The following is a 13,418-nucleotide window of genomic DNA, read 5'->3' on the forward strand; positions in this document are numbered from 1 at the left end:
CCCCACAGAGAGAGACAATGCTCCTTGAACTCTGGGCATGTCCAGACTAGGAAAATAGGTCCTCACTGAAAACACATTATTCTACAGTTAACCCACCAGCTAATGCATTTGAAAGGTACTAAATTGTGTCTGCACTAGTCACACTTAACAATGTGGTAGCTAGTCTGGTGAGGACCAGGCGTAGGGATCAGGCCTGCCTCCTGTTGATCCTAGAGGGGCTAGTAAGACTCCTGGAGAATATCAAACACACCAAAAAGGGGCTCCAGGCCTCAGAGCATTTCCTCCTTCCACAGAACAGAAAGCAGATGATCACTGCGTGTTTGGGGTTCTATATGTGCCTGAGGTATTATTTTACAATGTTGATTTGAGAGTTTTCCTTGAAGGATTTGTTGCAGAGGGAAGCAGATATGGGATCTCTATGGAGGAAGGCAGTAGTCAGAGTTCTGGTCAGTGGATGGGAAGAGGAGGTTGCAGTCAGGGTCCTTTATCCACCTACCCAGTAAAAAACCTTTCCCTGCCAGGTCATGGCTTCCTAGAGCAGGGGTTCCTAAACTGTGGGCCACAACCCAAAGGTGGGCTATGACACAGTCCAAGTGGTCCACCAGGGTCAATGTTTTGGGAGGATACTGCATACTTTTGTGGAGTGGCAGCTGGCAATAGGCCCCTCCCTGGGCTGGAGGAGCTCAGCGCCCCCGGTGGGTGGCAGAGGGCAAAGCGGAGCCACTGGGCAGTGGGTGATGAGAAGGAGCTGGCCCTGAGAAGTGGCGTCTCCCAGGGCAACTGGAGGGTTCATGGCCATTCCTGCTCCAAGTTGCCACACCCTGCAATCCGTGGCTCTCAGAGAGGGGATGAGTGCAGGCGAGCTCGGGGCTGGAGCCCATGGCCAGCTGGGTCAGGATCAGGCAATGCTGCCCATAGCTGCCAGCCCGGTGGGGAGGTGCAAGCAGCAGGGCTTGACCCTGTGGAGCCAGCAGGCCAGTTCCTAGAGCCCCACTTCCCGTGGGCACAGTGGTCAGGGGGTGTATGGCCAGGGGGAGCCCAGGGATTCAGAAATTCCTCTCTCTGCAGCCCAGCCAGGTTGGCTGGACAGCAACTGCTGCTGGCCAGGCACCCAGCTCTGAAGGCAGCGTTGCTGCCAGCAGCAGCACAGAAATAAGGTTGGCATGTATTGTAATCCTTACTTCCGTGCTGCTGCCTGTGCTCAAGAGGCAAGGAGCGGGCCTGGGGGCAAGGCTGCGGCAGGGAGCTTCAGGCACTGGGGGCAGGCAGCCTGGGGCCAATGAGGGATGGGTGTGGAGCCCAGGGAGCCAGCAGGGGCCAGGGACGATGGGCTGCAATGCCTATTTCAGCTGCACAGGTTGGCCTCAGATCAAAAGGTTGGGAAACCTGCACTAAAGTGGAAGGGGACCTAGAGCACAGGAGCTAGTGGGAGACGCTTCCTTAACTCTTTATTTCCCAGTTTTCAGAGGCTGAAGTCTGGGTTCATTTCATGTTTTGGAAGAGTACGAGGCACTGATGATCAAGTTGAACTCTGTGTCAATAATGCTTTTGGGAAGTGAAGCTCGTCTTTCATTTAAAAAATAAAAAAAAAAGCAATTTTCTAGTCAGTATAATTGCAGAGAGAAGCAGCAAAATGTGACCTGAGTGCACCCTAAAGGCTGTTGTGATTACTGAACCTAAACATTTAGTCTACATTCAATTGTAAATAGTATATGCACGTTCATAAGATGTCACAATGATTTTTGCCTGCTTCAGAATTAACCATAGAAAGTAGGTCAAGTTATTTTCAGGAAAGGATATTATGAACAAATGCAAGAAAACCAGACAGAGAGACTTGATTAGTCCAAACAAAAAGACCCTGCTGATACAGTTCAAAGACTGTTGAAATCATGCCTGGTAAAAACAAAAGATGTGGAACCAGAAATTAATGGACCAAAATTTGTGTGGTGGGTATTAGGCCTTATTGGACAAAGTGATGATGGATGAAGTATGCCAGCTGCTTTTCCCCTTTCTGGAATTCTTAAAAAGAGACTTTGGAAAAAAAATCTCATCTCCCATCCCACCTAGCATACCAGCTCATCTCATTTTGCTCAACCCCAAGACAGAAGGACCAGATCAGACCAAAGGACTTTATTCCCTAGAGGGAGGCCATTAAGTCTTGTTTTTATTTAGGAGCCTTGTTTTCACATGAGAGTTCTGGAAAGTTATCACGACATCCAGGCCTCAACCCATCAGGGCAGACCCCTAATTATCAGTATCACAGAGGTATGTCAGTTCCTGTACTGTCTCCCTTTCTACTGTGTTACTTTCTGCCCCATTTCCCTGCTTCTAGCCTCTCTCTCACCCTCTCAGCTTTTCATCAGATCTTGAAATCAGCTGCAATCAGCACAGTGAAATGGGATGACCCCACTCCTCCCCTATCCAAGGAGGAAAGAATCAACCAGATGACGTCCCTGACCACGTGTCCAAGCAACAGCTGCCATGGTCGACCTGCCAGCCAAACCATCCAATCATAACTGACCAGCCATTCACAGTTCCAGCAACAGCAGCAAAACCTGTATTTCCCCCACTTTTTCCTATCCTGTTTCTCCTCCACCTTGTGTGCGTCTGTTAAAAAACAGAAGTGACTACCCTTCACACAGTAGACTGAAAGCAAAATTAAGCCTTTCCTTTTCATCAAAGAAAGGCTGTTCTGCAAATAAGAGAGTGATATTTTGCCTTGAAAAGGAAAGAGACTTTAGAGGTTTTGATTGGTTTCGGTGATTGTTTGTTTTGCATAATCCCTCAATTCCAGTTTCAATATAAATACTTGTTTAATCTCTTTTCTTTCTTGTGTTTGAGCAGTAAACTTTCAACTTTAGAATTCTTTTGGGTGTTTGCCAAAGAACTGAGTAAAACCAATTCCTCTGCAGGACCCCCGCCCAATAAATTTCACTGTTTTAATACTGGACAATTTAACTATTTTGGCCCTTGAGATCAATACAAGGCTCAAAATCAGAAAGCCAACAAAAATAACCCACAATATGCTATTTATTAGAATATCTCATGATTTTCAAGGGCTTGACTCAGATTTCTGAATGCTTAGGGTTGGCAATACTGCCCTTTGCAACACTAGGGCAACATAAAGGGGAGAGAATTTGCCTTCGCTTATTTTATATTTCAGTATAAATAACTGGAATTGCCAAACCCAATGTGAAACTCTGGCTTGCGTTCTGCAGGAGGTCGGACTAGATGATCTAATGATGCCTTCTAGCCTTCAAATCCAGGATTGTATATTGGTGAAAAACTCTCTTGTTTGAATTCAGAGACTTCTTCTAAAAATTAATACTGAGATTTTAATAAATAATAATTGTTGTAGGAATATATTCTCATGAAAACTTACCCTCTTTCTCTGCCTTTGATATCAGAAAGCTCAGATGATAGGGCAGGGACTCTAGAGAAAGAAAAGATCATAAGAGAGGTGATATCCTCTTTTCTTGTAGGAAACTTAGGCAGGATTCACAAACTTAGATGAGGTGACGCTCAGCATCACAACACCTAATGTGTAGGCACCTAGAAAATCAGTGTGATTCACAGAACCTGACTCAGGTGCCAGGCTCCCTATACCATAAATGGGGAGAGAGATGTGCCCTGGAATAGGATTCACAAAATCCAGACGCTAGGCAACTCCCTGCTTATGCCTGCCAAAGGGAAATGCCAAGGTGTGGGGGTGTGCTAAGCCGCATCCCTCTCAGGCAGTTCGGCAACGACTGGGTAGCAGTGTAGCTGCCTCTCTCTGCTTGGGATTCTCATCTACGAACCCCCTCTGGGTGTTCAGCACCTGTGCCATTTTTTGCAAGAAGCCTGGAGGGCAGGAGGGAGAAGGAAACCCTCCTGCCTCATAACTTTTAGCCCTGTGGTTAGAGCACTTACCTGGCCTTTGGGAGACCCCTGGATCAAGTCAACTCTGTGCCGGACAGGGAGCAGGGATTTGAAATGGAATCTCCCATCTCTCAGGGAGTGCCCTACTCTCTGGGCTGTAGGATATTCTGATTCAGGGTGCCCTCCTGGCCTCCTGTGGGAGAGGTTCCACTGGGGATAATCAATAAAAATCCATTGGGCCAGAGACAGAGAGAATCATGAGACTGTCTCAGTAGCGGGGTGGCTAGAGCACCTGTGATGGAGCAAGGTGGATTTGACCTGGGAATGTTGCAGAGAGGTTACATTAGGGATGAGAGGAAATCTACCTGTGCTGTAATCTGAGCCAGAAGGGGGGTTGGGAGAATTCACACCATCTGAATCATAGAATATCAGGGTTGGAAGGGACCTCAGGAGGCCATCTAGTCCAACCCCCTGCTCAAAGCAGGACCAATCCCCAGAATTTTTCCCCAGTTCCCCAAATGACCCCCTCAAGGACTGAACTCACAACCCTGGTTTTGGCAAGCTAATGCTCAAACCGCTGAGTTATCCCTCCCTGTCTGCTTAGTGAGACTGAACAAAGGGAAGAGGGGCAGAGGGGAGGGGGACGAGAGCGGCTGAAAGAATTTTTATGTTCAGTTTGGGGTCGGTGGTACAATACAGGGAACCCTAAGCTGGGGTCTAAGCTCCCTGAACCCCCAGAAGGACTTGATTGAGGGGTCCTGGTTGTGCCTACAAGCTCTGCTGTAGACTGAGTTCCTATTGTCCAACAAACCTTACATCTTACTGGCTGGCTGAGAGTCACTGTGAATCCCAGGAAGAGGGGTGCAGGGCCCTGATTCCCAGACACTCCATGACAGCACCCACCTGGGAGGTCCAGAAGTCAGTCCCCCTGGTAAGTTATTTATACGCTGTGGATCAACTTCAACAGGGGAGACTGAGGGAGCCCATATTAGACCCCTGTTGGAATCCCTTCTCCCTCTCTGGCACCAGGGGATTTGCACTGGGGGTCTCCCACATCCCAAGTGAGTACCCTAATCACAGAGCTATAGGTTATAAGGGAGCTCCTCCTTCCCTATGGCCTGTTATTTTGGGTAAGTTCCCCTACAGGGCCTGATCCAGTAAGCATGCTCAGAGCATGCGTCAGATTAGGCCCCGTAGGTGAGTTAGGAGGATGAACGCCTCCTTTTCCCCAGTTCATGCATCTCTCTGGGGCTTAGGTGTCCTGATAGCTAGACTGGGACTGCTGTGAGCGTGCACAGAGGCAGAAACACAAGCGCCTAAGGGACTTTTATTACAAAAATAGAGATGATGAGTGATTTTAGGCTCCTACAAGGTTTGGTTGCAGCTTAGTAGGGGCTTTGTGAATCCCAATAGGGCCTGATGCTGGGATTTAGGTGCCTAAAATGTCAGTTAGACCCCTAAGTCCTTTTGTGAATCTAGCCCTCACCCTTTTCCTGCCTTTGGTCTCAGAGAGCAGGGTCTCTAGAGGAAGGAAGGATTGGAAAAAGGAGGTTTCATGTTGTCTTGACTTTGGTAACATTCCGACTGTTAATTAATGTAACTGCTTGAGAGAGAGAAGCTTTTGAGCTTACTCAGAGCTCTTCTTCAGCTCTGTGTAGCTTGAAAGCTTGTCTCTCTCACCAACCGGAGTTGGTCCCATAAAAGATATTACCTCACCCACCTTGTCTCTCTAATATCCTGGGACCGACACAGCTACAGCAACACTGCATGTAACAGTGCTGTAATATGGAGAGACAGACAGAAGGAAAAGAATGCAGAATGAAAGGTAGATTGGAATGGAGAGACTTTTCCAGTGAGGCCAAACTAAAGTGAAATCTTCATCCCATATATAATATCTTGCACCTCTCCATCTCCCTTCCTCCAAAGATCTCAAAGCACTGGGGGCATTCACTATCACAACAAGGTAGGTTGGCCATTATTTCCCCCTTTTTAAAGATAGGGAAACTTTAGGTACAGGCTCGGAGATTTTCAAAAGGGCTGAGGCCATCTGTGACCAATTCCCATTGAAAGTCAGTGGGAGATGGGTGCCTAACTCCCTTAGGTCCCTTTGAAAATCCCAGACAGGGAGGTTAAATTCAACATTTTCTAAAACACCTGGTGATTTTGTGTGCCTGAAATCTGAATGGCAAATTTTGACACTTAGTGTTGGGTCCGAGACAATCCAAGCAGAGGCCCGGAGATTTTGCATAATCCCTCAGCTCTCCCCATCCCACCCACCAAGACATCTAGCTCTACCAAGTTGTGAACTAATAGGCCAGAGTCCATCTCCTTCCACAGTCACAGAAGCACATCCTCATGTATCATAACTATAGCATGAACCCAGATAACTTAATTACCTTTGAATTTCTTCAGAGTCTCCTGTAAACAAACATTTCGTTGGGAAGAGACGCTGAGTCTCTTTGCCAGGTCCTTTGGCACAACCAAAGGTTTCTGAAACCTCTTCTCACACCTAGATGGGGGAAAAAACATTCTTTGTTTTCTTTCTTTTCTGAGAATGAACAGAGGCGGATACTAGAGAAATTCCCCAAGACTCCATTTTGTATTCCTGACCTCCATTTTGAATAAGCAAGAGTCACTCCACCATTGGAAGCTGCAGCTCACATGGTGCTTCAAAAGTAGAGGAAAGGTCAGCTGTGGTAAACAAAATAGAATTGGTGGGAAAACCAAAGTAGGGGAAAGGTCAGCAGATCATAACTCTGAGGTAAACAATGACCGCAGGCTAAAAATAGAACTAGCAGTGAGCAGATGTGGAATGTTTGAAATGTTGGTAATGAGCATGTCCAGTAAAGATCTGACAGAAAGATATTAGCAATAGCATCTAGAAAGTTCTGACAGGACAGTATAAAAGGCAGTGTGTCAGTGGGCAGCAGATGGGAGTAGAGAGAAGAGTTAAGTGAAGAGTGGACGAGAGCGAAGGGGAGCAGAGAAGGATGCCTGAAGAAGAAAACAGCAGCAGTGGCAGAGTGGCCTCTCCAGCAGCACACCTGAAGAATCAGCAGCAGCAGAAGCATGCCAGTTATAATTATAGTGTAGTATTAGTGTATGTATGTGTGAGGGGAGGGGTTAAAAAAAGATGTGTAAGGGTGTATTGACTGTGAAAGGAATTTACCTATGTACATAGATGCTAGAACTAGGGGTGCTTAGTATGCTGCAGCACCCTCTGGCTTGAAGTGGTTAGAACATAAGAATGGCCCTACTAGGTCAGACCAAAGGTCCATCTAGCCCACTATCCTGTCTTCCAACAGTGGCCAATGCCAGGTGCCCCAGAGGGAATGACTGGAACAGGTAATCATCAAGTGATTCATCCTCTGTCGCTCATTCCCAGCTTCTGGCAAAGAGGCTAGGAACACCATTCCTGCCAATCCTGGCTAATAGCCATTAATGGACCTTCCTCCATGAATTTATCTAGTTCTTTTTTGAACCCTGTTATGGTCTTGGCCTTCACAACATTCTCTGGCAAGGAGTTCCAAAGGTTGACTGTGTGTTACGTGAAGAAATACTTCCTTTTATTTGTTTTAAACCTGCTGCCTATTCATTTCCTTTGGTGACCCCTAGTTCTTGTGTTATGAGAAGTAGTAAATAGCACTTCCTTATCTACTTCTCTACACCAGTCATGATTTTATAGACCTCAATCATATCTCCCCTTAGCCATCTCTTTTCCAAGCTGAAAAGTCCCAGTTTTATTAATCTCTCCTCTTACGGAAGCCATTCCATACCCTTAATCATTTTTGTTGCTGTTTTCTGAACAGTATTCAAGATGTGGGTGTACCATGGATTTATATAGAAGTAACATGATATTTTCTGTCCTATTTGCTATCCCTTTCTTAATTATTCCCAGCATTCTGTTTCCTTTTTTGATTGTCGCTGCACACTGAATGGATATTTTTAGAGAACTATCCACAATGACTCCAAGATCTCTTTCTTGAGTGGTAACAGTTAATTTAGACCCCATCATTTTATATGTATAGTTGGGATTATGCTTTCTAATATGCACTACTTTGCATTTATCACCATTAAAGTTCATCTGTCATTTTGTTGACCGGTCACCCAGTTTTGAGAGATCCTTCTTTAGCTCTTCGCAGTCTGCCTGGGTCTTAATTATCTTTAGTAATTTTGTATCATCTGCAAATTTTGCCACCTCACTGTTTACCCCTTTTTCCAGATCATTTATGAATATGTTGAATAGGACAAGTCCCAGTACAGACCCCGGGGGGACACCACTATTTACCCCTCTCCATTCTGAAAACTGACCATTTATACTTACCCTTTGTTTCCCATTGTAAACCCTGTATATAGTTTGGTTCAATGGCTCTCAACACCCCCACTACAAAAATTGTTCCAACACCACTGCCTGTGTAAAGTTTAAAGTATAAGAACTGCTGTCAGCGATCTGTGGCAGACTGGCCATTGTAACAGGACGCAGCCACTATGAATCATCTCAACTGACTGTTATTGCAGTTTGGGGTGCTTTTTTACTTGCTGTAAGAGATTTGTGTTTTAGATTATTATTGTATTAGGGATTGTTGTTTGCACCAATAAAAAGGTGTCTTGTTTGGAAGGAACACTTTCTTGTGTCGATCATTCATTTATGGAAAGACTGTATTAGTGTCCTCCAGGTATTTCCTTATGCACCCTGGACACCCATACCTAAGGAAAACAGTTTCGTTAGTAGGTGGGTTGTTTTAAGGGAACCCTTGGTAAACCCAGGAAGGGGCAATAGGTGAGCTATTCCAAGGGTCCCTAAATCTGTTTTCAGGGAAACAGGGCGGCCATCTAGTGGACTAGTTGTGAATCTGTAATTCCCACTGATGAGTCAACTGGCCTCCTCAAAGGAGTATTTAGGTGCCAGCTCCCATTTGAGGATCTAAAGAGAGTAAGGGGTTCACAAGCTGCCCCCTCAGACAGAAGGACCTAATTCTGTGGGAAAGGATGCCCCAGTGGTTAAGGGGTTACTGTAGGACGCTGAAAACCTAAGTTCTTCTCCTGGCTCTCCCACAGACTCCCTGTGTGACCTCAGGCAAGTCACCTAAAGGTGCCTACTGGGATTTTCAAAAGCACCTAACCAAGCTAGGCTCCCATCTGCCTCTGATTGCAATGGGAGGTGCTTAACTTGCTTAGCTGCTTTGGAAAATCCCATTAAATGCCTGTCTACATCTCAGGTGTTTAAATACTCTTCCAAATCTGACCCCTGGCATCCAATCCCCTTCCAGCATTGTGAGGGGGAGTGGGAATGAGTTACGTACCTGCTCCAGGTGCTTTTGATATCCTAGAAGAAAGAGAGAGAGAGAAAATAGAGCTCAGTCCCACATGCCACAAGTTGGGGATCCCTCTTGTCCCTAGTTGAGCTCCAGATGCAGTTATCTGTAGTTAGCAATTTTAAAAGTCCATTCACATACTTACATGGAATGTGGCCCCTAAGCATGGACCTATAATTGTGGGTTTTCTTCCAAATTCTATTTTGCCTGTGCTAATGGCACTTGCTCAAACAGACTAATCAGACACATGAATCCTTGACTTGCACACGCGACTGCTTTTTACGGAGTGATTGCCTTTCTCATGCTAAAAGCTCCATGTGCACAATTCTGGTCATCAATTCAGGAAGCCAGATTAATTCCCATTGTTTAATAGGCCCTAAAAAGAGCTTTACTTTCCTAATCTCCCACTTCCTATAAATGGTGCCCTTTATTGTTTCCACATGATATATCAAAAAGGCCTGAGACATTTGCTTTTAAAACAGCAAAACTCTGTTTTTCACACTGGACACATTAGAAATGTCAAAAAACTTGTTTTCCCTGATTTTACTAAAGGACACGCTGACAGTCTCCATTGTGGAGTGGGAGCTCTCCAAGAATTTAATAAACTCCAAAGTTAGTCAGTCCAAATCTCTCCCTTCCCTTTGCAGTGATCTGGGTGTCTCTAACTATCTCACCTGCAGGAATTCACTTGTTGGCTGCTGACATTTCTTTTCTATCTCACTGATCAAGTCACTCAGATGAGAAATCTCCTCAGACAGTTTGGTGACATTTTCATCCTGCATCTTCACAGTCTCCTTGTCAAGCTCTTCCAGCCAGGCCAGCAGAAGTCGCTCTTGTGCCTCCAGAAAGAGTCGCAGTTGCTCAAATTCAGACATAATCTTCTGCCTCTCAGCTTCTATCTTTCCCTGTAATGAAGAGACACAAAAAGGGAAAGGACAGGTCAGGGACATGGAGAGAGTCTGAGGACAGTTCTTAGAACCCTTTTTTCATTTCAACCTACTAAGAACATACGGTTGAGATTTCAGAAGAACATGCCTGTTGATACTAGAGGGAAGATTTTCTGAGCCTCTCAGCTGGCCAGAATGTATTACATGTTCAGAAGTACCTTTGTGACACAGGAGTCCAATTCCCATTCTCAAAGGTCACTCTTGGGGCTTAGGAGCCTAAGTTTCTTTGAAAGTGACTTTTGAAAATAGGATTCAGGGTGAATTTTTCAGAAGCAGGAAAATCATTTTGGAGTTTAAACCCATTTAAAATGTAAAGGACCTGTTTTTTCAAGATATTTTAGTGTCTAAAGATGCAGATAGACCCCTAGACGGATTTTCAATATCACTTAAGTGCCTAACTCACCTTGATTACAGAGGACATTAGGTACCTAACCTACATAGTTGCTTTAAAAAATCTCACTAGGCACCTCTCTGCATTTTTAAGCATCTAAATACCTTTGATAATCTGGTCCTTAGCTACTTGCAAAATTATTAGCCTTAGGCTCTGAAATCATTTAGGCACTTTTAAAAATGTTACCCAATATCTCTAAATGATGAGTTTTCAGGTATGAGTTGCTTAGTATATTTTGTTTATAATCTCCAGCTCTTATAGGTTTAATCCGGCATTTTGTTAATTACATTGTCCCAGAGGAAACCAGTCATGTCTGGTGGTTATTGATGGGGATTCGGGCGAGGATTTCAAAGGTACAAAATAGCCGTTACGTGCCTAAGTCCTATTGAAAGTCAATGTGAATTAGGCACCTAATCCCCATATCAACCTTGATATCACTGTTGTAGCTGAATTTGGACCCACTGATGTTTGGGGAATAAGATCAATGCTTTGAGTTGAAACTGGAAGCCAATGGAGGAATCAGACCAAAGGGATGATAAAAACAGACAAACATGATCTCACCCTGTAAGGTGGGGTGGGCAAACATTTTGGCCTGAGGGCCACATTGGGGAATAGAAATTGTATGGTGGGCCATAAATGCTCACAGAATTGGGGTTGGTGTGCAGGGGGCTGCGGGCTCTGGGGTGGGGCTGGGGCTGAGGAGTTTGGCGTGTAGGAGGGTGGTCTGGGCTGGGGCTGAGGGGTTCGGAGGGTGGGAGGGGGATCAGGGCTGGGGCAGGGGTGCGGGAAGGGGTACAGGTTCTGCCTGGGGGTGTAGGCTCTGGAGTGTGGCTGGGGATGAGAAGTTTGGGGTGCAGGGTGTGCTTTGGGCTGGGATTGAGGGGTTTGGAGAGCGGGAGGGGAATCACAGCTGGGGCAGGGTGTTGAGGTGTGGGGTAGGGTGACCAGATGTCCCAATTTTATAGGGACAGTCCTGATTTTGGGGTCTTTTTCTTATATAGGCTCCTATTACCCCCCCACCCCAATTTTTCACACTTGCTGTCTGGTCACCCTAGTGTGGGGAGAGGCTCAGGGGGTGCAGGCTCTGAGCAGCACTTACCTCAGGCGGCTCCTGGAAGCAGTAGCATGTCCCTTCTCCAGCTCCTATGCAGAGGCACAGCCAGGTGACTCTGCACGCTGCCCCATCTGCAGGCACTGCCCCTGTAGCTCCCATAGGAGCGCATAGGAGCCATAGCAGGGCCATGGTGTGGCTTCCGGGAGCCCCATGGTGTGGCCCCCGATACAGCACCCCAGCCAGAGCGCAGCCAAGCCAGGTGGTGCGGTCCCTGACCCAGAACCCCAGCCAGAGTGGGGCTGAGCCACGTGGTGCGGCTTGTGGTCCACCTTAAAACAGCTCATGGGCATAGTTTGCCCATCCCTGCTGTAAGGGTATGTCTACAATAGGCAAAGAACTTGAGGCTATCTAAGGGTTATCTAATACATTATAGCTAACTTTGACTTTGCTCCTAGTCAGCACCTTTTACCTCAGTTTAAAGGGGCAAAGTGAACCCTAGACATCACACTAGGTTCAAATAAAGATAAGTTTTAAATGTTTGCATGCCAGGGGTTTGCACAGTATAAACAGACTAGGGCTGTCAAGAGATTAAAAAATGTAATCACGATTAATCCCACGATTAAAAAAATTAATGCCAGTTAATTGCACGATTAATCACGCTGTTGAATAATAACAGAATACCATTTAGTTAAATATTTTTGGATGTTTCCTACATTTTCAAATATATCTACTTCAATTACAACACAGAATAGAAAGTGTACAGTGCTCACTTTATTTTTTATTACAAATATTTGCACTGTAAAAACCAAAAGAAATAGCATTTTTCAATTCCCTCATTACAAGTACTGTAGTGCAATCTCTTTATCATAAAGTTGAACTTACAGATGTAGAATTATGTACAAAAATAACTGCATTCAAAATAAAACAATGTAAAACTTTAGTGCCTACAAGTCCACTCAGTCCTACTTCTTGTTCAGCCAATCGCTCAGACAAACAAGTGTATTCACATTTGTGTGAGATAATGCTGCCCGCTTCTTGTTTACAATGTCACCTGAAAGTCAGAACAGGCGTTTGCATGGCACTGTTGTATCTAGCGTCGCAAGAAATGTATGTGCCAGATGCGCTACAGATTCATATGTCCCTTCATGCTATAATCACCATTCCAGAGGACGTGTCCATGGTGATGATGAGTTCTGCTCGATAATGATCCAAAGCAGTACAGACCAATGCATGTTCATTTTCATCATCTGAGTCAGATGCCACCAGCAGAAGGTTGATTTTCTTTTTTGGTGGTTCAGGTTCTGTAGTTTCTGCATCAGAGTGTTGTTCTTTTTAGACTTCTGAATGTATGCTCCACACCTCATCCCTCTCAGATTTTGGAAGGCACTTCAGATTCTTAAACCTTGGGTCAGGTGCCGTATCTTTAGAAATTTCACATTGGTAACTTCTTTGTGTTTTGTCAAACCTGCAGTGGAAGTATTCTTAAAATGAACATGTGCTGGGTCATCATCCAAGACAGCTATAACATGAAATATATGGTAGAATGTAGGTAAAACAGAACAGAAGACATACAATTCTCACCCAAGGAGTTAAGTCACAAATTTAATTAACGCATTATTTTTTGGAAGCATGTTTTCTGGAATGGTGGCCAAAGCATGAAGAGGCATAAAAATGTTTAGCATATCTGGCACATAAATACCTTGCAATGCCAGCTACAAAAGTTCCATGTGAACACCAGTTCTCACTGTTAGGTGACATGGTAAATAAGAAACAGGCAGCATTACCTCCCAAAAATGTAAACAAACTTGTTTGTCTTAGCGATTCGCTGAACAAGAAGTAGGATTGAGTGG

The 13,418-nt window shown here is 45.1% G+C and overlaps 3 protein-coding genes across 5 annotated transcripts in view; 1 reads left to right on the forward strand and 2 right to left on the reverse strand.

Moving 5' to 3' along the window:
* Positions 1–13,418, forward strand: part of LOC127032443 (zinc finger protein OZF-like) — a 605,001-nt gene that overhangs the window by 120,212 nt on the left and 471,371 nt on the right. The window lies entirely within an intron of this gene.
* Positions 1–13,418, reverse strand: part of LOC127032454 (butyrophilin subfamily 1 member A1-like) — a 199,953-nt gene that overhangs the window by 64,670 nt on the left and 121,865 nt on the right. The gene's annotated exons all lie outside the window — the stretch shown is intronic.
* The window catches only part of LOC127032459 (zinc finger protein RFP-like), a 38,229-nt gene that overhangs the window by 8,095 nt on the left and 16,716 nt on the right, over positions 1–13,418 (reverse strand). For both annotated transcript variants that reach the window (XM_050919749.1, XM_050919747.1), the window contains 4 exons: positions 9,851–10,081; positions 9,165–9,187; positions 6,258–6,370; positions 3,383–3,433 (listed from right to left, as the gene is read on the reverse strand). In XM_050919749.1, the coding sequence (XP_050775706.1) occupies positions 3,383–3,433; positions 6,258–6,370; positions 9,165–9,187; positions 9,851–10,081 (418 nt within the window). The remainder of the gene's footprint in view (positions 1–3,382; positions 3,434–6,257; positions 6,371–9,164; positions 9,188–9,850; positions 10,082–13,418) is intronic.

This window comes from Gopherus flavomarginatus, chromosome 12 (genome assembly GCF_025201925.1).
Source record: "Gopherus flavomarginatus isolate rGopFla2 chromosome 12, rGopFla2.mat.asm, whole genome shotgun sequence".
In the NCBI taxonomy this organism is placed as follows: Eukaryota; Metazoa; Chordata; order Testudines; family Testudinidae; genus Gopherus; species Gopherus flavomarginatus.